Consider the following 23,715-nt stretch of genomic DNA (forward strand, 5'->3'; position numbering starts at 1 on the left):
TGTTGCAACAGCGGCGGCACCAGGCCGCCGGCCACCGGCGGAGGAGTGCGCGGGAAGCGAAATGCGGTTCTGTTCGTCCGCTTCTGCGTGGCCAGCGCTGCTGCTGTTTGTTGGCTTCTTCCCCTCATTGCCGGGGCCAACAGTCCGTCTGCTGTTCCAGGTCAGTCGAGCCGGCTGGGGAGCGCTATCCACCCAGGTTTCTGTGGTCGCGTTCCGTCACCGTGTTCGGTGAGCTGCGAATCGTGAAATGAATGAGAATGGCTGTGATGTTTGATGGAACGCTGAGTGGATTGGAGTGGGCACTTTGTCGGAGGGGAGCGAGAGCGATCAGATGGACGGAGAACGGAGTGACGAAGGGTGTTACTAGTAGTACTGAGCAGTAATCTAGGACTCTGGGACTTGCGTAGACCTATACCTGGTTACAAAGGAGCCGAGGACGACGCCCCGCCCTCCTGGCCTGTCGATTTTCTCCAACTAAACACAGTGAAAAAGAGAGAAGAAGACGGGGGAGGCGAGCAGAGCTGCGGAGACAGCAGAGTGTAATGTCGTCTCGTCGGTTGGGACGGATAAACCGATTCGGCCCAAGAGCGAGGTGACGTAAGTAATATGGTGGGCCAGATTTCACACCTTCCACCGCCAAATGGAGGCCTTTTAAACTTAACTTCGAAATTTTGTGACGATGGGCTGGGCTGCTTGCATCCCAGAGCGGACAGAGAGCCAGCCCACATTCAACTCACACGCAACTAGTTGGAGGCGGCCTTTTTTTTAGTGGAGGAGGCCTTTTAGGTTTATGATCACTAACAAAAATTATAATATCTCAAAAGAAAACCCGGTCTAGCGTAGCACATGCATCATTTTATTTTATTATAGAGGCAGATTAATTTTGCACATTAATTTTGCAATCCGCTCTCTATAATAAAAAAAATGTTGAAGAGGAAATAATCGATTGTCCCGGCCTAGCGATTCGCTTCGTATCAGTACCCCGCGACTACTTGTTATAGTTTGTACAGGTAGCCAAGAGCATCTTCGAGAGTTCCCCATCCCAAATTACCATTCTTATTTTTTGACGAAAATAGAAAAAATATTCTCCAACAGTTCCCCATCTCAGATTACTATTTATGTCAAGTTTGAAAAAAGAGCCTCCACGCACGTATATATGCACGCTTGTATCCGCGGCGCATCCATCCGTATCAGAAGAGATGGAAGGGCATAAAAATAATTTTGTTTCTGTCTCAGGATTTGTGATGTAAGTTTTTATGAGGTGGAAGGTCATAAACATGATTTTGTTTCTCTCTCAGGTTCCTGATGTAAGTTATATTTAGGTTTGACAAGTGAATTATGCGGCATCAGAAACCTGAGAGAGAAAAAAAATATGTCAAACTATTGGAGATGAACTCTTTTTTTTACTTGACATATTTTTTTAGAAATTAGCAAAACACAAAATTTGCTAAGTAAAATTTAGTAAATTCTTATAAATGCTCTAACCACCTAAGAGCATCTCCAAGAGTTTGCTATATTTTACTTGACATATTTTGTGTTTTGCCAACTTCTAAAAAGATATGCCAAATAAAAAAAGAGCTTATCTCCAACAGTTTGGCATAATTCACTTGCCAAATCCAGATCTAACTTACATCAGGAACCCTGAGAGAAACAAAATTATATTTATGCCCTTCCACTTCTTGAAAACTTAAATCAGGAACCCTTCTCTGTTATTTATTTCTTTTTTCACCCTCCCACCTGACTAGAAACCACGATGCCAACCGCGCGCCGCGCGCGTATATTTACGCGCTGGAGGCTGTTTTTTTCCAAGTTGCCAAAAATTGCCAAGTCTTTTGCCAAACTGTTGGAGGAGTATTTTTAACGTTTTTGCAAAAAATCAAAGATGACAACTCGATTTGCCAAACTGCTGGAGATGCTCTAACATGCACGAGGTCCCAACCAAAATAAGCACGGCGGCGGCCTGCCTCCGAGGCCCCAACACACGGACCTCCCAGAGCAACGTGGCCAGATCTCCGCTCGTGTCGTCACACACGAAGATACGAATGGGTTCCGTATTAGTAGGTTCGCGCCCGATACGGCGCCTGACGCCGCGGCTTGGCGACGCGTCGTCGCCCGTCGTAAACATATTTGAATACGGGGCCGTCGCCAATCGCCATGTGCCGGCACCGGCACCTACCAAGGGCCCGTGAACTGTACCAGCCGCCGAACAACCGATGATGCACCATCTTCCTGCTTGCCGGGGGCGTGTACGTCGTGGCAGGGATGGTTCGATCCTATCCGTTCGATCGTCTCGGGCCTTTCTAGCGCGTGTCACGTCTGTCTGGTCCAAGCGTCTAGAAAATACTGTGCGGTGCAACCAACCAACGATTTGGATCGAGCCGGAAACTCCAAATGGTAGAAGCTACATGCAGATTTAGATCTATACTATAAGAATTTAAATAATTAAAATACTTTTCACTAAGTAAAATCTATCCATCCACCTTATAAACTACCAGTTTTAGATCTACATGTAAGCGCAAAGTGATTGACGAAAAGACCATTGAAACGAAAACCACCCTCCACCAGTTCAATGCCGCTGGACATCGATTTTTTTTTTGTCACCGCGCCTCCATCTACCCGCCTCCGTGTACCCGCCTCTCATTGATCGTCCAACCCAAATAATCAGCGTGATTACCTTCCAAAAGGGGCGCCTCTTCCTCGCAGCCCCGGATTACGCCCTCTCTCGTCGCCCCGGATCCTCGCCGCGTGGGTTCCTATCCGGGTGCGTCATCCTCCGATCCTCGTCGCCGTGGTGGTCCTCCGCCGCCCCTCCCCGTCCGCGTCTCCGCTCCGTCCCGGTGCGCCGCCTCTCCCCATCCCTAGCTGCTGTCCGCGCCACCGCTGCTCCGTCCACGGCCACCGCGCCATCCGCGCATCGCCACGCCATCCCTGGCCGCCGCGCTGTCTCCGGGGACGTGCCTCCAGGTCGCAACATAGGTCGTCTGGGTGCCTGTCATCACCACATGGGTACGTCATCTAGCCCCGTCATCGCCACGACCTCCGCCGGCGCGCCCTGGTGTTTTTTTTTGAAGGTCACCGGGAGGGGAGAGAGTCCCCCACCTGAATTTCGTTCATTCATTGGCCCTGAATTGGCCCAGCAGATAGTTCAAAAAGGGGTTACAACATTGTTTGTTTGGTGTTTACATTACGGAATCAAATAAAGTGCACCATGATGCGCCAACAGAGAGATCACTCTGCGGCAGTCGATAGCTCCAAAGTCTTGCCTCTTCCTTTGCAGCCCGCAGAATTGTACCAAGGGAGTCTTGTTGTTGGCGGAAGATGACATTGTTTCTTCGCTTCCACAATTGCCAGCAGCATAGCAGGAGGAAGGTGTCGAAGTGCTTGCAGGGCAGGAGCGCCGGCGGCTGCAGCTGTGGGAGCAAGCTTGGCGCCATGTTGTCAGGGAGCTTATCTTGGATTGTGTCCCAGAAGGAGGTTGCAAAGGGGCAGTGGAACATGATGTGTGCAGCTGTCTCCTCGCCGCTGTTGCAGACCTCACACACAGCATCGGTCAAGACATGCCTACGCTTCAGATGTTCCCGGCTCTGAACCCGCTCCTGAACAAGGAGCCAAGCAAAGAACTGCACCCTAGGAGGCGCCCGGTTGCGCCAAATGAAGGTGGCAAGTGGGTTCTTGGTGTTCTGGGTTGACCGCAACATCTTGTAGAGCACCGATGTGTGCAGTTTCCCTCTGGAATCCGCGAAAGGGCTCAAGCGGACGTCAGGCGTGTCAGTGGGTGCCAAAGCAGCAATGATGTCCGCGATTTGCTCCAGTTCACCCTGCGCGACGTTGGAGAGCCTGGTCTCAAGCACGTGATGTAGCCCGGTCATGGCGACCTCTGCAACTGTCTGATTGTCTCTCTTGCAATGACTGAGTAACGCCGGGAAACGATCAGCAAGAGGGTCCTCACCGTGCCACACGTCGAACCAGAAGGAGGTGGTGCGCCCATCGCCAAGGTGCACAGTTGTGATGGCCCGGTACACAGGCAAGAGCTCCCGGAACGCCGCCCAGTGTTGCCCGATGATCTCCCCATGCATGTCAGCTAAACTGGAGTGGCGGCGCACCCAGACAGCCCACGAGGAGTTGGTGTTTTGGTGTAGGCGGTGCAGCAGCTTGAGCAACAGGCAGGTGTTCTGAAGAGGCAGATCGCGCACACCAAGACCCCCATTGCATTTGTCAGTGCAGACTTGACTCCATGCAACCAGGCAGCTCGCCCCGGTTGCAGTTTCTTCTCCTGTCCATAGGAAGGCACGTCGCCGTTGATCCACCTGCGCAAGCGCCCCAGCCGGGACTGGCAGCGAACACATCAGATAGACTAGTTGGGAATCCAGGACCGAGTTGATCAACACAGTGCGCCCCATTGGATTGAGCAGACTTGCTTGCCAGCCCGCCAGATATCGGTCGACTTTTGCAACAAAAGGGGAGAACGCCGTCAGCTTCAGCTTGGTGTTAGAGAGCGGCAGCCCGAGATATGTCTGCGGGAAGCCTTCCTGACGGCAACCAAGTATGGCGATGCATTCCGGCAGAACCACAGGAGGCACGTGCATAGGCACAGCGGTGCTCTTGGAGTAGTTGATCTTCAGCCCAGTCGCATCGGCAAACTGATCAAGCAAAGTTCGGAGGCGAGTCACATCTGCAATCTCCCCCCGACAGACCACGAGCGTGTCATCGGCATACTGAAGCACGGCGCAGGTGCCATCTTCAAGGATTGGATGGCGAACACCACCATCAGACTTGATCAGAGATTGTAGCACGTCTGCAACCAGCAGGAACAAGTACGGCGACATTGGATCCCCTTGACGGAGGCCGCGTTTGCACTCTATCCAGGGGCCTGGACACCCATTAACTAGTACAGCCGACTTGGACGAGGATAGCAGGTCTAGCACCCAGTGGCACCAAAGTGGACTGAAGCCCCGTGCTGACAGTATGGCCATCAGCGCATCCCAGCTGACGGTGTCAAATGCTTTGGCGAAGTCCAATTTGAGAACAATCGTCGGAACTTTCCTCTTGTTGCACACTTGCACAAGCTCCGTGGCATAGACAAAATTCTCGGAGATAGAACGGCCCTTGAGAAACCCAGTTTGGTCGAGGTCGATCATGTCCGAGATCTCGGACTGCAGCCTGCTAGTGAGAGCCTTTGCTGCAATTTTGACACTACAGTTCTGTAGACAAATGGGTCGGAAGGCATCGACTGTCACGGCGCCTGGTTTCTTCGGCAGGAGCACCATATATGACCGGTTGATTCTCTCCAGTTGCGCTGTACCGCGATGGAAAGCTGAGAGGAATTGCATCACCTGGGGTTTGACAGTGTTCCATGCTGCTCTATAAAAGCTTGGCCCGAAGCCATCAGGTCCCGGTGCACTCCCTCCATTCATACTCCGTACTGCTGACCACGCTTCTGCCTCTGTGAATTCAGCGGTTAGTGCATTAGAGGCTCGCACTCGACCATGGTAGAGCTCACTAACATCAAAGTGCCACACCGGGTCAGAGGTTGTGCCGAGCATGTGCTTGTAGTAAGCTGTCAAAGCTTGCATTTTCTGAGTGTGGGAGGTGACCATGACACCGTCCACTTCGATGCCGCGGATTGCATTGCGGCGCAGGCATTGTGTGGCGTGTGCGTGGAAGAAGGCCGTGTTGGAGTCGCCTTCTTGCACAGCCTGTCATTTCCCCCGTTGGCGCCACACCGCCGCGCGTTCCTTGATTGCCAGATGAAGGCGGTCCTGGCACAGGGAGCGTACCTATCGTTCCACCAAAGAAAGAACACGAGATTCCTCCAAGGTGTCAAAAAGGAGCACTATAAACTTGCAGTTAGGGATAATGGCCGGTGGCGCCCTGGTACGCCGAGCCCAAACCTTTGCCGCAGCACGCGTGGACTTGAGGCAACCAGCGAGGTATCCGACAGCGTCGTTGAGTATAGGAGCTTCATGCCAGGCCGGGAGAACAGAGGGTAGAAACTGGAGGTTGTGAAGCCAGGCGTTCTCGAAGCGAAAGATTGAGGCTTTTGGGATTTCAGTGGACATGTGAACAATGAGGGGTGTATGGTCAGAAGTTGGCCGCACCAGAGAAGAAAGTGCAGTTTGTGGGAACATGGTGCACTGTGCAGAGTTGACAAACATGCGGTCTAGGCGCGCCAAAGTTGGAGTGGCACGCATGTTTGACCAAGTGAAGAGGCAATCCAGGAGGGGGAGCTCCAGGATGCCTAGGTCCTCAATGGTTTGGTTGAAAGCGGTGATGTGAGTGTTGTTGGTGGAGGCAGAGTTCTTCTCCTCTGCGGCGCGTATGAGGTTGAAGTCCCCGGCAAGCAGCCAGGGACCGTGAATGTGGGGTGCCAGTTCATGCAGCCCCTCCAGGAACAGATTCGTGTCCCGGTGATCAGAGGGGGCGTACACATTAGTGATCGTGAGACGGAGGTCCGTTATTGTCGAGACAAGAACGGTGGTGAGCGTGTGTCGTCTAGAGATGAACGACTCTAGAGTGAGGGAGCTAGCGTTCCAGGCTGTCAGGATGCCACCCCGTGTTCTTGCAGCGCCGAGGAAGTGAAAGGAGTTGGCAAGCGTGGGGGGGAGGAAGGTGCGTGCTTTGGGTGCAGGGATGTCGTGCAGTTTTGTTTCCTGGAGGCAACAAACAGACGGGGTTGCAGAGGCAATAGCGTCGTGAACCACATCACATTTCTCCGAGTCGCCGAGACCACGAACGTTCCACGACATCACAGACAAGCGCCTAAAAAGTTCATTCATCGTTAAACCTTATTAAGCACCCGGTTACAGCAGCCGGAGGCTGCGAGATGTTCATGAACAGCCACAGAAACGGACGACGAACACAGATCACAGAACGACGCAAGGGGGCGCAACTCGAGCATCGGCGTTGCATGGCAGAGGGCGTCGGACCCCTGCCGCTGGCAAGTTTGTCAGGGCGGTGCTTCATTTCGCAGTGCGAGGCACCGCGCCGACGGCGCTCGCCGCGGCACACCCCAGACCCGCGGCGCTCACCAGTTTGCGCAGGTCAGCTACGGGGATGGGGATCTTACTGCGGTTGAGGATGCCCTTCTTCTCCACGTGCTCCTTGAGAGCAGCAGAGCACGACTGTAGGGAGTTCTTGAGGGCGGCGCGCTGCATGGCCATGTCCGGGATACTCACATAGGATGCAGCCGCTTTTGCTGCCAGGCGGGAGCTCGTACGCTTGGGCTTGCAGCCCGAGACACGCGCGCACCGGCCAAGGCGCACACCGGGGGCGCGGGCCGCCACCGGGGAAGGAGGTGGGTTGGGTGGGAGATCCCCGGCAGGCTCAGGGGTGGGGAAAGTGCAAGGCACTGGTGCAAGCGGGGAGGTGATGGTGGGGGAGGCGTCTGCGGGTGGTGGGGTGGGTGGCAGTGCAGAGGTGGTGGGTGGCGCTGCTGCGGTGATTCGCACGGCGGCAAGCGACGCGGCTACGTGAAAGAGCAGTGCAGGGACGTGGATGTCCCTGAAGGAGGGGCTCCCCAGCGTGCGCTCCCTGCGCAGGTAGGTCGCGCCGGCAGCCAGGGCCGACAAGGGTGCTGCGCGCTCCGCGTTCAGCTCGAGGTTTGGAGCCTCCGTGCTCGAGGAGGCGATGAGGTTGATCGGGTCGAAAGCCACTGGGGGGTGGAGGTCGGAGGCAGGCGTGGGCGGGGGCGGCGCCGTGGTGTAGCGGGGGGAGAACGGCTCGGTAGTCACGGTCCCACGCGAGGCAGAGATCGGGACGGTCGGGTGGCGGCGAGGCAAGGGGGTGAGCACGTGGGCGACCGGCATGGGACACGAGCTGAAGCGGTGGCCGCAACCGCGGCAGTTGCGGCAACGCACAGGATCACGACAGTCTCTCACCAGGTGGTCGCTCGCGAGGCAGCGGAAGCAACCAGTGGTAGAGACAACGGGAGTGGGGCGGCGCGTTGGGGTTTGGCGAGGTTTGGCCGGGGTGAGGAGCACTTTGAGATAAGGCGCTCGGACGGCAGGTTGGTGTGGAGCATTGAGGGCGGCAGCTCCCGCCGCGGGAGGCAGCTGGCCGCCCACGCCGCTCCCAGCGCAGGTGTCAGCAGTGGAGGGGGTGGGCACGATCTTGTGCAGTGGGGCAATCCCAGGAGCATTCAAGCGGAACTCTCCTCTCACAGCTCGCCCAGCGCCATGCGCCTTTTTGTCTCGAGCCCAGCGCTGCACTAAATGTTCTTTCTCGGCAGCAGCACGCAGGCCAGAGGTGGTTGAGACCGCAGTAACTGCAGCCGCAGACGCGGCGTCGTTGCAAGCTCCGGTGGGACGTGACGCCGCAGCCACCGCCGTGGCCATGGACGAATGCGTCAGCAGGACTGAAAGTGATCGAGTGCTCTAGCCTAAGAGGGGGAGGGGGTGAATTAGGCACTAATAAAAACTTAGACCTATGGCTCCAACTAGTTTGCACAAAGCTTAAACTAAAACACGCTATCTAGATGTGCAACTAGGTTGTTCTAGTGTGAAACCCCTATCCCAAAAGAGTTTAGCAACCTATAGCCTTTCCTATCAAGAAACTATTCTATGAAAGTAAAGGCACATAAGTTGCTAGTATGAAATGCGGAAGCTTAAAGAGAGGGACAGGAGATAGCAAACTCTTGACGCGGGTGTTTATCCCGTGGTTCGGTTAGCCACAAAGGCACACCTACATCCACGTTGTTGTAACACTCACTAAGAGTATTGCTACTCGGCCACCAAGTCTCTTCCGTGAACACAATCACGGTCACCTTGGCCTCGGGTTCCACTAAGGAGGTTCTCCACAAAGGATGGGGGTCTCCACGTCCCCCGCACAAAGTGTCGTCGCCGCTCCACACCAAGTCGGAGGGTCGATGACGTTGCCGGCGAGCTTCACGCTCCAAGGTGCCGGCGCACCAAGCTCTTGTTTTGGTTCACTAGAGAACCACAGCACAAAGGCTCAAGGCCTTGCAATCACACTCACTAAGAGCTAATCTAGCACTCACACTTTACAAAGCTAGTGCTATAAGCTAAGGATATGATCTATGAGATCTTGTATGGCTTGGAGATGTTCTTGGATGTGTATGAGGTGTCTTGGGACTCCAGCAAACTTCAAATGGCCGGGGTGAGGCGTATATATAGGCCACCAAGTCTTGTAGCCGTTGCTCCAACGGTTAGCTGAAAATCTGCGTACCACCGGAAGAACCGATGCCTCTGGCAGGGGTAGCGTCGGTTCTTCCGGTCACTCATAAACCGAAGTAGCCGTTGAACTCCTGGCAGCTGACGTAGTGACCACCGGTTGAACCGATGCAAGGCACCGATGCCTCACCGGTTCAACCGGTGCTGAATGAACTTCTCCTGGGCGCTGACGTCATTGCACCGATGGTATGCTCCGATGTACCGTCAGTAGAACCGGTGCTGAAGAAACTTCCCCTGGGTGCTTGACACCGTCTCTGGAACATAGGACGCCCAATGCACCGATTCTCCTCTTTGACCCGCCGGTTCAACCGGTGCCTATAAGCTGACTTGGCTTTGACTTCCTTCTGTACCAAAGTACCATGGCGTCGGTTCTTCCGACTACCATCGGATGCTCCGATGCCCATGGCGTCGGTTCTTCCGGTGCTCCTGACCGAAGAGCTTTCAGGGCGCTGCCCTGAGACCCGCGAGGGGCGGCTCCCCCTCGACCCCCGTCCGCTAACCGGATAGCAGAACCCCCGTAGGGGCGGTCCTTCGGTCCTTGCTACGCCTATATTTTCTTTCTCTTTGTCATCACTTGAACCTAAAAACTTGAGAATGATCATCTTAACAATCATATTAGTCCAAGTGTTGTGTTGTCATTCGATCACCAAAATCACTCGAAATGGCATAAATGGTGCCATGTTCGTTACAAGGACGGATGAACCCATGCAAAGACGCCCTCTAACAACAATGGCATTAGCAACGTTACGATTTGCTACACGAACCCGGAAAACCCAGGGACCAACACGCGTGACCTCAAGGCGACTCGGAGAGACAGTAATGGTGTAGTTCAACATATTGCGCACAAAAGCAAGGTTGTAACGTGCGTGTTGCAAGGCGGGGGTAACCCAAAAGAACGCGGTGTGAGAGGATGGGGCGATGGAACCTGGAACTGCGGTTGTGTGGAAGTCAAGCAGGAGCTATTCTTGAAGAAGTTCTCCCGGACTGCCAGAGAAGCCTCCGAAACTTCGCGGCGCGCCGCGACCTCGCCGGGCCTCAAGACGAGGCGTAGCTTGCGGCACTGGCGAAGAGCCGGTGGACCGGCGGGCGGTGGTGGTGGCTGTGGTGGGGTTTTGATGGTTTGGGATGGCTGGGGCGGAGAGGTCCGGCGGTTCCGCCTCGGCGTCGCCACCGGGGCGCTCGCTAGGTGCGAGCGTGGGACTCATAGCTCCAAACTGTTGGACTGTCGCGCGCCCTGGTGTTAAGGGCCGCCCACTGAAGGACGCCTGCTATTTGCCGCCTCCTCGCCTCCCGTGCCGGTGCCCTTACGGCGGCCAAGTAGAGTCGCACCCCCCCCCCCCCCCCCCGGGCCCCGCCCCGCCCTCGTACGCCTACTCCGCGGACGGCGTACGAGGCCCAGCAGCAGCGATCAGGTAGGTCATACCCTCACTTCCGCTATTGCTCAGGTCCGTGTTGCCTGTGCTCACCTGAACCTTCCCTTTGCTTGCAGTCGGTGCTGACGTCCAAGGTTGATTTTTATGTTGTGTGTTCATCTAATGATGGTGTTGACTTCAGGCAAGAGGGGCACCCCTTTGTTCCTGCATAGACATGTCTGAATCCTGCGCCTCAAATGGTCGACGAAATGCCACAACAAGCTACCATCCAACAGATGCTGCACATATGCTGACTGTATATTCGATTGAAGGGATGCCAAAACAGCAACCGTAAGAAGGATGTGTACCAATCTAGGTATGGTAGAAAAGATTTGGTTAGTCTGTAAAGATGAAAATATTTTGTTTGTTCACTCTGAAATCTGCCTCTTGGTAAAGTGGTAATGGTTGTTTGAACAGCTGTTTCAAACGAGCAAATACTCCAGTGTTCCTAGCGAACTGGCCTTAGAATTCCCCTTTTGCTTGGTGAAGTTAATAATCTATGGTTAAATGGTCTTAGCTGCAAAATATCAAGGAATGTTAGTTCTGCCCTTCTAAGAAAACTGGGCTAACCTGTTCAAGTTAGGATTTTTTTGGCAATGTTACGACTTAAAAAAAGTGCTTGTTAGTTCCCTGCAGAATACCAATTCAGGATGATACTTGTTCTCACTTTTCTTCTAGTGTTGCTTTGCAGCTGCTAGGCCAGTCTTGCGAAACAACAAGGCCCTTAGGAACAAGTGTCTTGTTGCAATGGTGAGCTTCATGAGCCTGCCTATTCTTCTCACACATCATTGTTCTTTTCACAGTGTTCGCAAGTTAGGATTTTTTGGCAATGTTGTGACTTACATGCTGTTCTGATGCCACATCGTGGGGAAACCTGGAAATTAAACCTGCCTAATGAAGAAGAGAAAACATTTCATATCGATACACAGCCCTCTAAATGTACTGGTATCTGTCACTTTTTTTGTCTAGCATCACATGCAGCTTGCCATATTCTTCGGTTGCACAGTTTCTATTTTTTGTAGCACATCCGCAGAAAGGAAACCCATTATGCTTTCCAAATTATTTTGCTTTAGCAGAGTTTGCATATTTTATAGTGTACCTAATACCTCCTGGCTACCAATAAGAACACTTGATTCCATATACCCAGACATCTTTAAATAAAGTCATTTCACCATCCTTCTTGGAGCTTGGTATAGGCGAGCTTGTCTCAATATACAGTGAATTATGTGAAATTGGGAAGGCACCTCCTGTGATAGATGCAGATGACCTGCAACAAGAACCCGAGGTAAATCTATAATTAGTTAATGCTTTTAGTTTATCAGAGTGACAATTTATGAATGTAGTCTAAGAATAATAGATACCACCTTCCATGATGTGGTGTAGCAAGCTTCTTTGAAGGGCATGACATTTTAGTTGCTCCATTAAATCCTCAGCTTTTATGCTTTACTAAAGATTATGTATTTAGATCCACTGACAATTGGATTGTGAACTAAGCAGTGAGGTGTAGTAGATTGCATGCTGATAGGAGTCCCTTTATCCATGGTGACCAATAATTTAATGTTCCTTTAGGGTACTCACTTTCTTCTGAAACAGATTTAATGTTTCAATTATCTTTGCTCATATATGTACAATCTTTGCAGTAACCTGTATTGTGTTTCAACTGATTTCCAATGTATTGAGGACCTGCTGGACCACCCGAGGGGAAACTGCGGCAGGGTGCCCAGAAGCAGCGCACGCTTATCGACTATTTCATCCCCACCATTGAGGGCAAGAATGCCATACGCTACCCACATCTGAAGAGGCTTCTTGGTATGTAGTCCGGCCACGATTTATTTACCTGATGACGCCTCTTTCTAGGAAAATTCAGCAATCAAGCAATTATGTAAACAGTCAGGTGAAATTATACAGATAGAGATGGGGAAATAACAAATAAGTGTCTCTTCATATGCGGTCCTTCTTATATGCATGTTAATTGCATGCTTGAGTTGCATGAGCGAGCAAATTCAATATGCAAATAAGTCGCAACATTTGCAAAAAAGTGCGGCTGCTTGATGCTAATCTATGTTCGAAATAAATTTATTATTTGGTCCTCTAAACTGTATATGAGACGTGTCATACAAATCGAGGACAATAGCTTCAGATTATTCTAAAATGCACAAATTCTATTGGCTAAGTATACCTGAACTTAATTCCTATTGCTATCTTTAAGGGATCAATTATGGTTATTGCTATCTGCATGTTTGGGCAACCTCGAGTGCTCTGAAAATAGTCATCAATCAGACATCCTCCACTAGAATTGCTCACTAGATTAATAATAATTTTCAATCAGATGGACATCATTATAGTACCAATACTTTTTATTCTTAGAATTTAGTACGCTATCATTTCAGGTTCACCTGGTTCAGTATTATAATTTTAGGTTCAGGAACAAAGTAAGGATTCTAATTGGTAACTTTTGTGGTGTGTATGGCGACCTCCGGTCACCAAGAGTAATCAGTAAGTTTAGTCGTATATTTCATTTAAAGATACGGGGACTCCAATTAGTCCAACTCAGTGTAGATTTGTTTACAGTTCAAGGGGTTCATTGTTTCCTCTAAATGGATCATGGTATGATCGTAAGAGATTAAGAGTACAATATGGTCTGGCACCATTGGTTGAAGAAGAAAATGTATTTACCACTTGGTGATGTGACAAACTCAACAAACCTCGGGTATGGTCGTGGTCGTAAGAGATTAAGAGTAGAATCTGGTCTGGCACCATTGTTTGAAGAAAATGTATTTACCACATGTGTAGTAACTCAATAATTTTTTAGTGTACCGCACCATTGGTTGATTATTCAACAAACCTCGGGTTTACATTGTATTTTCCAGATAAATATTGGTTTACCACATGTGTACTAACTCAATTATTTTTTTCAACACTGTAGAAATTTTGGAGCAAAATGATGCAAGCTGATGTATTCTTACGAGTTTTTGGCATCCACTAGGAGATGGAACATTCATCGAACTGGAGCAGGTGTGGATAAGCGCATGGAGGATCTCGACACTGATGTAGGCACACTTAAGTACTTAACAGAGCATGCACAATATCTGTAGTTGGCTTATAAAGAAAACTTTTTATTTTTGACACAATGAAATAGATAATATATGTTATGACATGTTTTTTAGTGTAGAAAAACAATTGATGATTATATTATAGCATCATCCAGTATATTGCATTTCAGGTATATGATAATTGTGTTTTGTGTCCTTAAATTTTTATTATTTTAACCAATTGTCTAACTATTTGCGTGAAGGATTCAAATGAATTGATGTGTGAACTGTGAACAGGCCGTCCATTGCTCCTACACTATCTCTGAAAATTTGTTTAAAACATGTTATAAATGCTCAATGTCGCTGAAAATAATTGTGATATAGGTTAAAGCTTTTGTTATTGAATACACCCTCAAAGTATATGTCTTTTTGTATTCTATAAAATTATTATTTTATTATAATATTTTTAATAGTACGTGCGTGCCGCGCACACTCTACTAGTTTGGAGAAAGAAACTTGGCCAAGCACGCCGTAAGGAAAGGCAGTGAATCCTACGTGGTACTGATACCAAAAGCTGCGCCGTCACTCCCCGACAGGATGGCCTGGCCCTCTCGTAGATGACCACGAACCCCGTGCCGCCCGCCCTTCACGAACCGTCCTGCCGAAACGCCGTTGCGCTCGCACATAAGAGAGCGGCGGAGTCGGGGCTCCCCTGCCTTCCTTCCCCGCGTCTCACTCCCCCGATTCACGAGCGGACGCGCGGCCTCCCCCTCTACAGAACGCCCCCCCCCCCCCCCCCCCCCCCCCCGCCGCGCGGAGCGGATCGCGATGGAGGACTGGCGCTGCCGGCGGCACCCGCCCCTGCCGGGCGGCGGCGTGTGCCCGCACTGCCTCCGCGACCGCCTCCTGCGCCTCTGCCCCGAGTGCACGTGCGCGCGGCCCTGCGCCTGCTCCTCCTCCGGCGCGTCCTCCCCGTCGTCCTCCTTGTCCCCCGGCGCCGGCCGGGCCCGCAGCAGCCTCGCCGAGCGGGTGCGCCGGGTCGCGCGCTCGCGCTCCGTCGTCGCCGCGCACGGCTGCGGCGCCGCCGACGACCGGGGGCGGTCCAGGTCCGGGGTCTGGGGCTGGGTGTCGTTCCGGAAGCCGCCGCAGCCGCTGACGCCGGACGCCGCCGCGGGGTGCAAGGACGTGGAGCAGGAGTACGACGACGCGGTGGCGCTGGCGCGGTCGAGGTCGGTGTCGGCGGAGCCCGCGCCAGCGGAGCCGAAGGCGGCGGGGCCGCCCAGGGCCGGGGGGTGGGGCAGGCTCATCCCCGGGAGGATCAAGGCGCTGCGGAGCCGGAAGTTCCGCGGCGATTGGCGGGACAGCGCGAGGTGAAACCGATCGCCATTCGCCGGGTGCGCGATTAGGTCGGGTGAGTTACGTTGTTCGTCCCTGAATTAGGCGGCGGTGGCGGCGGCTGATCGGTTGTTTCTTCGTCCTTCAATTTTCTTGACTGTGCGGGCCCGATGGCGCCGCGCTAAATTGCTGATCCAGACATTGCTTTTTTTTTGTATAAATCAGTTGTTTTTGGTGCCGCAAGTTATAATCAGAGCAAATGTAAATACTCCTGTGTTGGTGGCTTCCATTTTCCAATCGTGCATTTCCCTGCCCTCGTTTTGAAAAGCATGATGGGGTTATTGAGAGGCTAATGTGTTGAGCTCCCGACTCAATGCACTTTGTTATAATTAGATGCTTCGTTAGTTCGTCATGGATGGATGGTCCGCTACATTCGGATCCGTCGACGCGCCTGATGACCTATCTTTTTTCCTTTTTTGAGGAAAGGCACTGCCTGTCTGTCAGGATGAGTATCCAAGCTGCGTCCAATGCCGCCACGCGTCTTGGCACCGCGATGCCATCCCACGCGAAGAGCAGAGATGAGATGGCCCTCCGGGGACGACGGCTCGCCCTCCATCCCTCTGAACTTTTGGTGGGCCACATCTTCATTCGCCAAGCAAAAATACACAGCGTACATAATACACCACGCTATTCTAAATGGGCCGTATTTGAGACTTTTGCAATCAAACCCAACAACGAAACTTTTGCATCCGTGAGCACCCCTTCGTCTTTGAAAAAAAAACCCCACCACTTCGAACTTGGTCTCTCTTTAGCATGGAAGCAACAACAAAAGGCGCGCGACGGCACGGGCCGCGCTACTTCAGCACGGCGAAGCCACCCAGTCCGACGACGAAGACCAGCGGAACGACGGACGCCCACAGTGCCAGCCTCCCCCACCCGCGCCTCCGCTCGGGCTCCCCCGCGACCCAGAACCCGACGGCCACCTCCAGGGCGCCGAGGAGCGCGACGGCGAGGAGCACCCCGTAGTAGGCGTAGAACGGCGCCCCGCCACGGAGGAACACGCCGCCGGGCGGCCGCCGCAGCGCGAGGACGAGCGCGGCGGTGGCCTTCGCGGCGCCGCCCCCAATCAGAGCCCGCGCGAGCTTCCTGTCGTCGCGCGCGGCGTCCGCCATGTGCCCCGCGACCTCCGGCGCGGCCGGGGGCATGTGGATGCAGAACGACTCCATCAACGGCCGTGCTGCGGTGCCTGGCTGGTGACCACCGCCGAAGCCTCTGCGGATCGATCCGTCACAGATGGCGTAGTTGCTCTCGAGCTGATCTGAAGAGCATGTGGAGTGTGCGTGTATATATATGGATGTGCAGTGCAGGGAGCAGAAGAGGCGGGGCAGGAGTAGCCCGAGGGGCCCGAGCGTGGCGGAGTATGACTTCCTGTTTCGGGCTGCCGCCGTAGCTGGTGGAGTAGAATATGCAAGCTCGATCGGGTCTGATGTGACAGCGAGTGGCCCGAACCGGGTTTGACGAGCCCGAGTCCGAGCCCGTGGGTAAGCAAGGTCATTTCGTGCAATATAATTTTTATTTTCCGAAGCCCGAAGGCGTGTGTGTTGATGAAGAAAACTAAGCCAACAATTAACAAGGGAAATAAGTAATCCGCGCCTTGCACCAGGGCAGGATGGAATAGTGGAAAGCGACGGCCTGGCTTAGGTTCCTTTCAAAAAAAAAAAAGACGGGCTGGCTTAGATTATTTCTGTTTTGCTGTGAGTTGATTCAGAGGGCTCTGCGGGCTCAAGCTTAAGCTGCTTAAACCATTTCCTTTGGTAATCAACTGTTTAGGAAAATCTGTTGAAACAAAACCTGATCAGGAGAAGTTCCATGCGTTTTTACTGTGCACACATGATCTCTGGGGAAACTAAGGACGCAGTCTACTCACGGAGCTTCCGTTGTCGAGATGAAATCGTTCCCTGCAGTTAACAGTAAGAATGTCGCCGTTTTCTTTTAAACAGCTAGCAAGAGTTCTTCCCCAGAGCATGTGTTCATAGAGAAGGGGGAGATATCACAGCAATTTGCACTTCTGTATTTATTTGCTGAACATACCTGGAGTGGCATTAACCTGTTTGGTGAAAATGGACCTGTACGCTCAGTGGCGGAGCTAGAAATGAGCCGTAGGGGGGAGGCAATTTTGCTTAACTTATAAACATATATACTAGCAAGCTGTTGTAAAGAAATTAGTCGTTCATCGTATTGCGCAGTCCTATTTTGATGATCTTCAAGGTAGAAAAAACACACTCAATGCTCTCTGTTGAAATTGGTAGAATGAGAAGCAACCGAAGCAATCTATCATTCAAGTGTGCCAAAATCTTGTACTGCCAAGACATCAAAACCACTTCTTCTCTTTATATTTTTACTAGAAATGAAGCAAAGAAGACAATATGTTCGGTGGTTGCTCTCTAAATACTCTAACCAACAAGAAAATTCACTGAACCAATTACACTTGAAATGATGCTATGTGATTTCATTTGGGCCAAGGGGGGCCACCGCCCATGTTTGCCGACATGTAGCTCCGCCGGTGTTTACACCTATGGCTTCGTTTAGTTGCGGAATGTTGATGAAGAAAACTAAGCCAACAATTAACAAAGGAAATAAGTAGGCAATTTATGCTATGCAAACCATCTTCGTATACAAATTATGGAAACTCCAATCTGGACCACCTGATTAAGATCCAAGGAGCATGAGGAGGGGGTGTAATTTTACAATTAACCGCCCGCCCTTGAATTAGGTAATCACACTTTTGCAAATTCCCCCTCCACTCTCCCCATGGATCTTGATCCGATGGTCCAGATTGGAGTTTTCATAGTTTGCATACGAAAGTGGTTCACATAACATATGTTGTCAAATAAGTAATCCACGCCTTGCACCAGGGCAGGATGGAATAGTGGAAAGCGACGGCCTGGCTTAGATTATTCTGTTCTGTTGTGAGTTAATTCAGGGGGCTCTGCGGGCTCAAGCTTAAGTTGCTCCATTTCCTTTGGTAATCAACTGTTAAGGAAAATCTGTTGAAAAAAAAACTGTTCAGGAGAAGGCCCATGGGTTCTTTTACTGTACACACATGATCTCTAGAGGAAAAAGGACGCACTCTACTCGCAGAGCTTCCGTTTGTCGAGGTGAAATCGTTCCCTGCAGAGTAAATGTCGCCGCAATTTTTTTAAACAGCTGGCAAGAGTTCTTCCCCCGAGCTTGTGTTATTAGAGAAGGGGGAAATGTCACAGCAATTTGCACTTCTGTATTTACTAGCATTTTGGCCGCGCGTTGTTATGAATAATATAAATTTTACCCATAAATATATGTGCCCAATAATTTTTTTGGTGGAAACTCCATGCACAACATGTATGACCGCGTGAGGTATTAATTGACCGATTTTTTATTGTATTAGGATTCGTATTGATTTGTTCGGGTTCCTATTAGGATTCCGATTAATTTATTTAGATTCCGATTAGAATTCCGATTGATGGACTGTGAGCCCACATGTCAATAACATAGGCGGACCAAATCAACGTACCAAATCAAAAATTTGAGTAGAAACCTTACTCGTTTTAGTAATAGGTATAGGTACAGATTTGCTGAACATACCTGGAGTGGCATTAACCCGTTGGTGAAATTGGACCTATACGCCTATATGTGGGCATAACCAGTAAAAAAGAATTTCGAAGCTCACACGGCTGCACCATTTTTTTTTGAAGAAACATACGGCTGCACCTGCTTAGCAATTATAGGTCATTTGACTTTTTTGACTTCAAATTTGACAACTCATCTTATTTAAAAATTTGTACAAAATATTATTTCTTTTGTTACGAGTTGCTTTATCAATACAATTTAGAACGGAAATAGTAGTCTAGACGAAAACTCTTTTAGGCGGCCGGGCCGCTCTGCCCGCTCCGCAAGCGCTTCCTCGTTGACCAGTCATTCAGTTGTGGATCCCCTGTCCCCAACCAGCTCGATCGTTCCTTCTCGACAGATTTTTCGCATCTACAAAGATTACGGAGGAAAGGAAACATGCCAGTAGCACCCCAAAATATTTGAAATAGCATCAACATAGTTGTAAAACTTACAATATATATCATCGCAAAATACAGCTAGTTCACATTTTTTTTGCTTTAGCCATGTGCGGCAAATACAGGGGCAGAGTATTTTGACACACCCGAGTTCAAACAGGCATGAAAACAGACGTATCCTGCAAACGGGGATACACAGCGGCAACAAGCCGCAGCCCAGTGTTCATTGCACTGTGATCACTTGAAGACCGCGAACCCTCCGACGCTGGCCAGGATGAGCAGCGGCAGGAGGGACGCCCAGAGCACCGCCACGCCGACCGCGCGCCGGCGGGGCGGGGCAGGGTCGCCGTGGGAGAGCCAGAGCCCCGTCCACGCCTCCGCGACGCCGAAGAGGACGATGGCGGCCAGCACGCAGTAGTAGGCGCGGACCAGCGACCCGGACAGGAGGAACAGGCCCGCCGGCGCCCTGAACAGCATCATGTACAGCGCCGCCGCGGCTTGGCCGACGCCGCCGGCCACCAGGACGCGCCGCAGCTTCGCCACGTCGAGGGTCGCCTCCGCCATGCCGGCCGCGGCGGTGACCGCGTCGGCGCTGATGGTGCCGCCGCCGGCCTCGACGTCGGGGGGATCCATCGTCGCCGTCGGGTAAGGCGAACTTGGCGTTGGAAATGGCCTGTGGCCCGAGCTGTGCGGCGCAGCGGCAGCTGGGTGCGGCGGCGAGGAGTGTAGCGGTTGGTTTGTGAAGTGGCGGCGGAGGACACGGTGGATTTATATGCTGGCCTTCGGGCCGTGGACCTTTGCCGACGTGGATGGGGACATGGCTGGGCGGGTTGGGTAGCCCGAGACGCAGTCAAAAGCAGAGGGGTTGGGTAGGTTGGGCTGCAGCTTGCCTATCCGTATCCCCGCGCAGCTCGGGCTCCCCTATGCCCAACCGGTCCCCTTCGCATGTACCCATCCGTATCCCCGTCCAGTGGAACAGATCCGTTCGCTCCCCTGCAGAGCTAGCCGTCCGTTTTTTTACAGTAGCTAATCCCACACCACAGGATAACGGAACCGCCAACTTGTTTTTTCTTTTCTTTTACCACCAGACTAGTTACATGAGTTAGCAGAAATTAATGGAGGGGGAAAGCTCCAAATCTTGATAATTAATAGGTCCATGAAGGCTAGACCGTGATCTTTATTCGCAGCAGTTGATGTCCCAAGCTCCTGCATCACCAATTCGAACCCAGCAAGGTTGAATATCATGATGCTTTGATCGATATACCGCCCAGCTCTCTATCCCACCTCGGTGATCTCGGCTCTTCGTCGATAAGGAAACCAAAATTGACCTGGATAGCCGGACAGGATGAGGGAGTGCGATTCCACAATCTCGTGGCGTGGGATTAGAGACGGTAAAAAAAATCATATTGGCTGAGCTTTGGAGGCGAGCGAGCGGATGGGTTCCAAATGCGCGGGGATACGGATGGGTACACGTCAAGGAGATAGCCAAGCTGCAGCCGGTTGGGCATAGCCGAGCCCGAGCTGCTCATCTGAAGCAAATGATTCGGCGGCTGGCACTGATGTGGACGCTCGAAGGCCGGTGGAAATTCCCATGGGGCTGAACCCGCAGGGCGAAAGGGGAATAGACTACAGACTAACGGAGGAAGGGCTTGGAAAAGGAACTGGGATGCCAATGTGCAGCGGGGAAGATGGATCAATAAGAAATTAAATTACATTTTGATCAGGGTTCAAATCTGTAGTTTTATAAATATTCTTAAAAAACTTTGAAAATTTCAGCAGACCATCTCCATCAGTTCTACAAGAGGAAAAAACAATTCCGTTTTAGCACTACTATATCTGAGGACTAGACGAAACAGAGCATGATCATCATAATTGGTTGGTACATAATCTTCTAATTATTAAAAGGTACATGCTTGCAGGTTAGATAACCTAGCGGTGTAATTACTTTCCCCCATGGAAAGTTAGTTAATAGGAAATTTGAAAATTTCAACTCCAAGTTTGAAGCCTGATTAAAACGAAAAATTCCAAGATTTTCTTAAGGTCAAATTCCAAAGATTTCAAAATGATACCTGGTTATACAAAAATATGCAAGTAGGCTAGTCGTGGACCGGTGCTGAATGATCATCAGCTTTTCAATGCAAAGAAGTATGCAAATTTCTACTTTCACAAGAAGTATGAAAAAAAAAAACAGAAGTTTCCAGTTTGAAACATGAAAATTAAACTTTCAGGGAGCCCCAAATACGAAAATTGGGATAATCAAAAAAATTTATTCCCATGAGGAACAATGTAATGTAAAGATCTCTTAATGGCTTTCAAACAGACCCTTTCTACGTAATGGGTATAAAGAGATTCGAATATGCTAGCACACTGGCATCGCTTTGAATCACCATCACTAACAACTAATTTGTCAGATAAATGTGCTGGATTCTTGAAAAAGATGCTTTCTCGAAGAAGAAACCTGGATCGCCTGGACTCAGCATCGGCATTTCCAAAACGTCCTGCATCCTGTCAGGTAGCCTCCGCATGATGCGAACCACGAAATCCATGAAGCACACGGTGAACAGCGTATCCTCATGCCCTTTCCGCTTGTCTTTCTCGTTGGCGAGCTTCAGGGGCTCCATGATGTCCGCCATCTGGTCCCGACGGCTCTCGTCCTGACCGAGCTCATCACCGACTATGCTCCCCGGCGACACGAGCGTCGGCTTGTAGCCCCAACACAAGGCGAAGTCCTCCATCTCCGGCGTCAAGTCGCGCGGCAGCTCCGCCTTGAACATCTCCCCGTTGGGGACACGGTACAGGCACAGCTTGTCGTAGTCGCCGATCCGGAAATCCAGGTACATGGCCAGCACGCCGTCGCAGTCCCAGACGCCGGCCATCATGCCCCGATCAGCGCTGGGCCCATTGTCTTCTTCGTTGTCGTCGACGTCGCGCTCGTCCCCGAGGACGCACCTCTGCTCCCACCGGCGATGTGCCGTCACTAACCACAGGGCGGCTCTGTTGTGGCCATGGTTTGTTGCCACGCAGAGGCGGCCGGACATCTCCATGAGCTTGGACCTTGCGTGCCAGGGCCAGTCCGGGTCGCGCTCGCCTGGCATGTCGATGGTGGCGACCGTCTCATCGTCGACGTCGAAAGCGATGACCGCCGACGTCGTGCAGTCATGGAGGAGGTAAATTGTCCCGTCCAGGTAGAGTGACTCCGGGATGATCGCTCCGCTCATCCGTGCCGGAAACACCATTAGTGACCGCGGCTGCTCCTGGGCGGCGCCGCCGAGCGTGTAGACCAGCAGCTCCGTAGAATATCTTTTCTTGGGTGGCTCGCAGTCGAGCCTCCACCGGCGCCATAGGAGGAGCTTGTAGGTTTTGCTTCTGGGGCCGTAGCCCAAACCCAGGATTCTGCAAAACCCCTTCGATGGGCAAGGGACAGCCACTTCCCTGTCGTCGTCGGCGACGGCCGGGTTCCAGAGCACGCACGTCGGGTGCTTCGACTTGGCCGCGCCGGCGAGAAGCACGACGCCGTTGCACGTGTTGATGTACTTCTTCTTGAGGTACCTCACCCCGGCCAGGGCGCGCATCGGGGAGTCGGCGCCGGCGACGTGGAAGCCGTGGAAGTCGCTGACGCGGCCCCAGTTCCCTTGCCGCCCCGGCGCCTTGGCGAGGTAGGCGATGTGCGGGCGGGGCAGCGGCGCGCCGAGGCGGCCGTGGAGGCTCCTGAACTCCGGGCTGCGGATCAGCCGGCGGTGCCGCCTCGAGAGCGCCATGCACGCGACCGCGGTGCGGGCCGGCTGGCGGGCGAGGATGCTGCCGATGACGCCGTCGGAGAAGACTGCGTCGTCCGGCGAGCTGTCGGTGGCTGGCCTCTTCCTCTTCCCCGGCTCTGGTGCCCTCGGCGCCGCCTTCTCCCGCTCCTCGGCGATGATCTCATCCTCTCCAGTCTTCTGCTCCATCGATCCTGCTGATACGGTTTTCTTTGGTAGATCGAGATCCGAGATTGAAGTAGTAGAGGAGTCCAGCTAGATTACGGTAAAACGAGATTGAAGACCCCAAATCTGTTTCAAAAATAGGTACCCTACCTACGGCGGTTTCGTGAGCAATAATAATAATTTGGGTCTGTCTCCCTGTGATTGAGTTTTTATTATGTGTAAGTCACCCAATAAATATGTTTTTTTGTCGGATAACTGATTTTTTATTTATACGTAAGTCATCCATTTTGAGCATTAGATTGTAAATGAAGTGTTACGAGAAAAATAGCTCACGCGTCTGCTAAGTTGTTAGCCTGTTGAGTTTCTACATGTTCGGCTTGTGCATTTGTAACAATGCTACAATAATTTTGGGCTTTATAATGTTGGGCTGTTATTTCTAACGGGCTTGTTGGGCTTCTACATGTTGGACTGTTTTTTAAATGGATTCAAACCATAAGACCAAAAAAGATATTGAAACATATCAAAAACACTTAGAACGAACTGGTTTGTCCATATTAGAGAAATAAAAGCTGTCAAAAAAGTTGTTTGTTCAACATTGAGCTTAAAAACAACAACTGGAAAATGGATCTGGTCAATTTTTTTGCCTCAACCAAAAAGACCATGAACCACACTAACTGTTAGTGGATGTGGTCAGTTAAGGCTTCAAAAAAAAGATGATAAATCAAAGAGAAACATTACAAATACTGATAATAACCAAATAAATATCCATGACTTAGATTGAA

General features: G+C 51.6%; 2 protein-coding genes and 1 long non-coding RNA gene across 6 annotated transcripts; 2 read left to right on the forward strand and 1 right to left on the reverse strand.

Moving 5' to 3' along the window:
• Positions 1-6,959: 6,959 nt before the first annotated feature.
• LOC120640303 (SH3 domain-containing protein C23A1.17-like) lies at positions 6,960-8,333 on the reverse strand. The gene has a single exon (XM_039916148.1). The coding sequence runs from the start codon at positions 8,331-8,333 to the stop codon at positions 6,960-6,962; it is 1,374 nt and encodes a 457-aa protein (XP_039772082.1).
• A 2,107-nt stretch (positions 8,334-10,440) lies between these two features.
• Positions 10,441-13,834, forward strand: LOC120641613. 4 transcript variants are annotated; one of them, XR_005662317.1, is made up of 3 exons: positions 10,441-10,600; positions 10,743-12,409; positions 13,527-13,834. It is a non-coding gene; the product is annotated as an uncharacterized LOC120641613 (long non-coding RNA). The 4 variants fall into 4 exon arrangements; XR_005662318.1 differs by having other exon boundaries at positions 10,457-10,600; positions 10,678-12,409; XR_005662319.1 differs by lacking the exon at positions 10,441-10,600 and having other exon boundaries at positions 10,612-10,916; positions 11,292-12,409.
• Positions 13,835-14,439: 605 nt separating this feature from the next.
• Positions 14,440-15,235, forward strand: LOC120640304 (the record flags this gene model as incomplete). The annotated part of the gene is made up of 1 exon (XM_039916149.1): positions 14,440-15,235. A coding segment is annotated over one exon (567 nt), but the record flags the coding sequence as incomplete, so codon positions are not given.
• Positions 15,236-23,715: the final 8,480 nt, after the last annotated feature.

Source organism: Panicum virgatum, chromosome 7K (assembly GCF_016808335.1).
Source record: "Panicum virgatum strain AP13 chromosome 7K, P.virgatum_v5, whole genome shotgun sequence".
Taxonomy (NCBI): Eukaryota; Viridiplantae; Streptophyta; class Magnoliopsida; order Poales; family Poaceae; genus Panicum; species Panicum virgatum.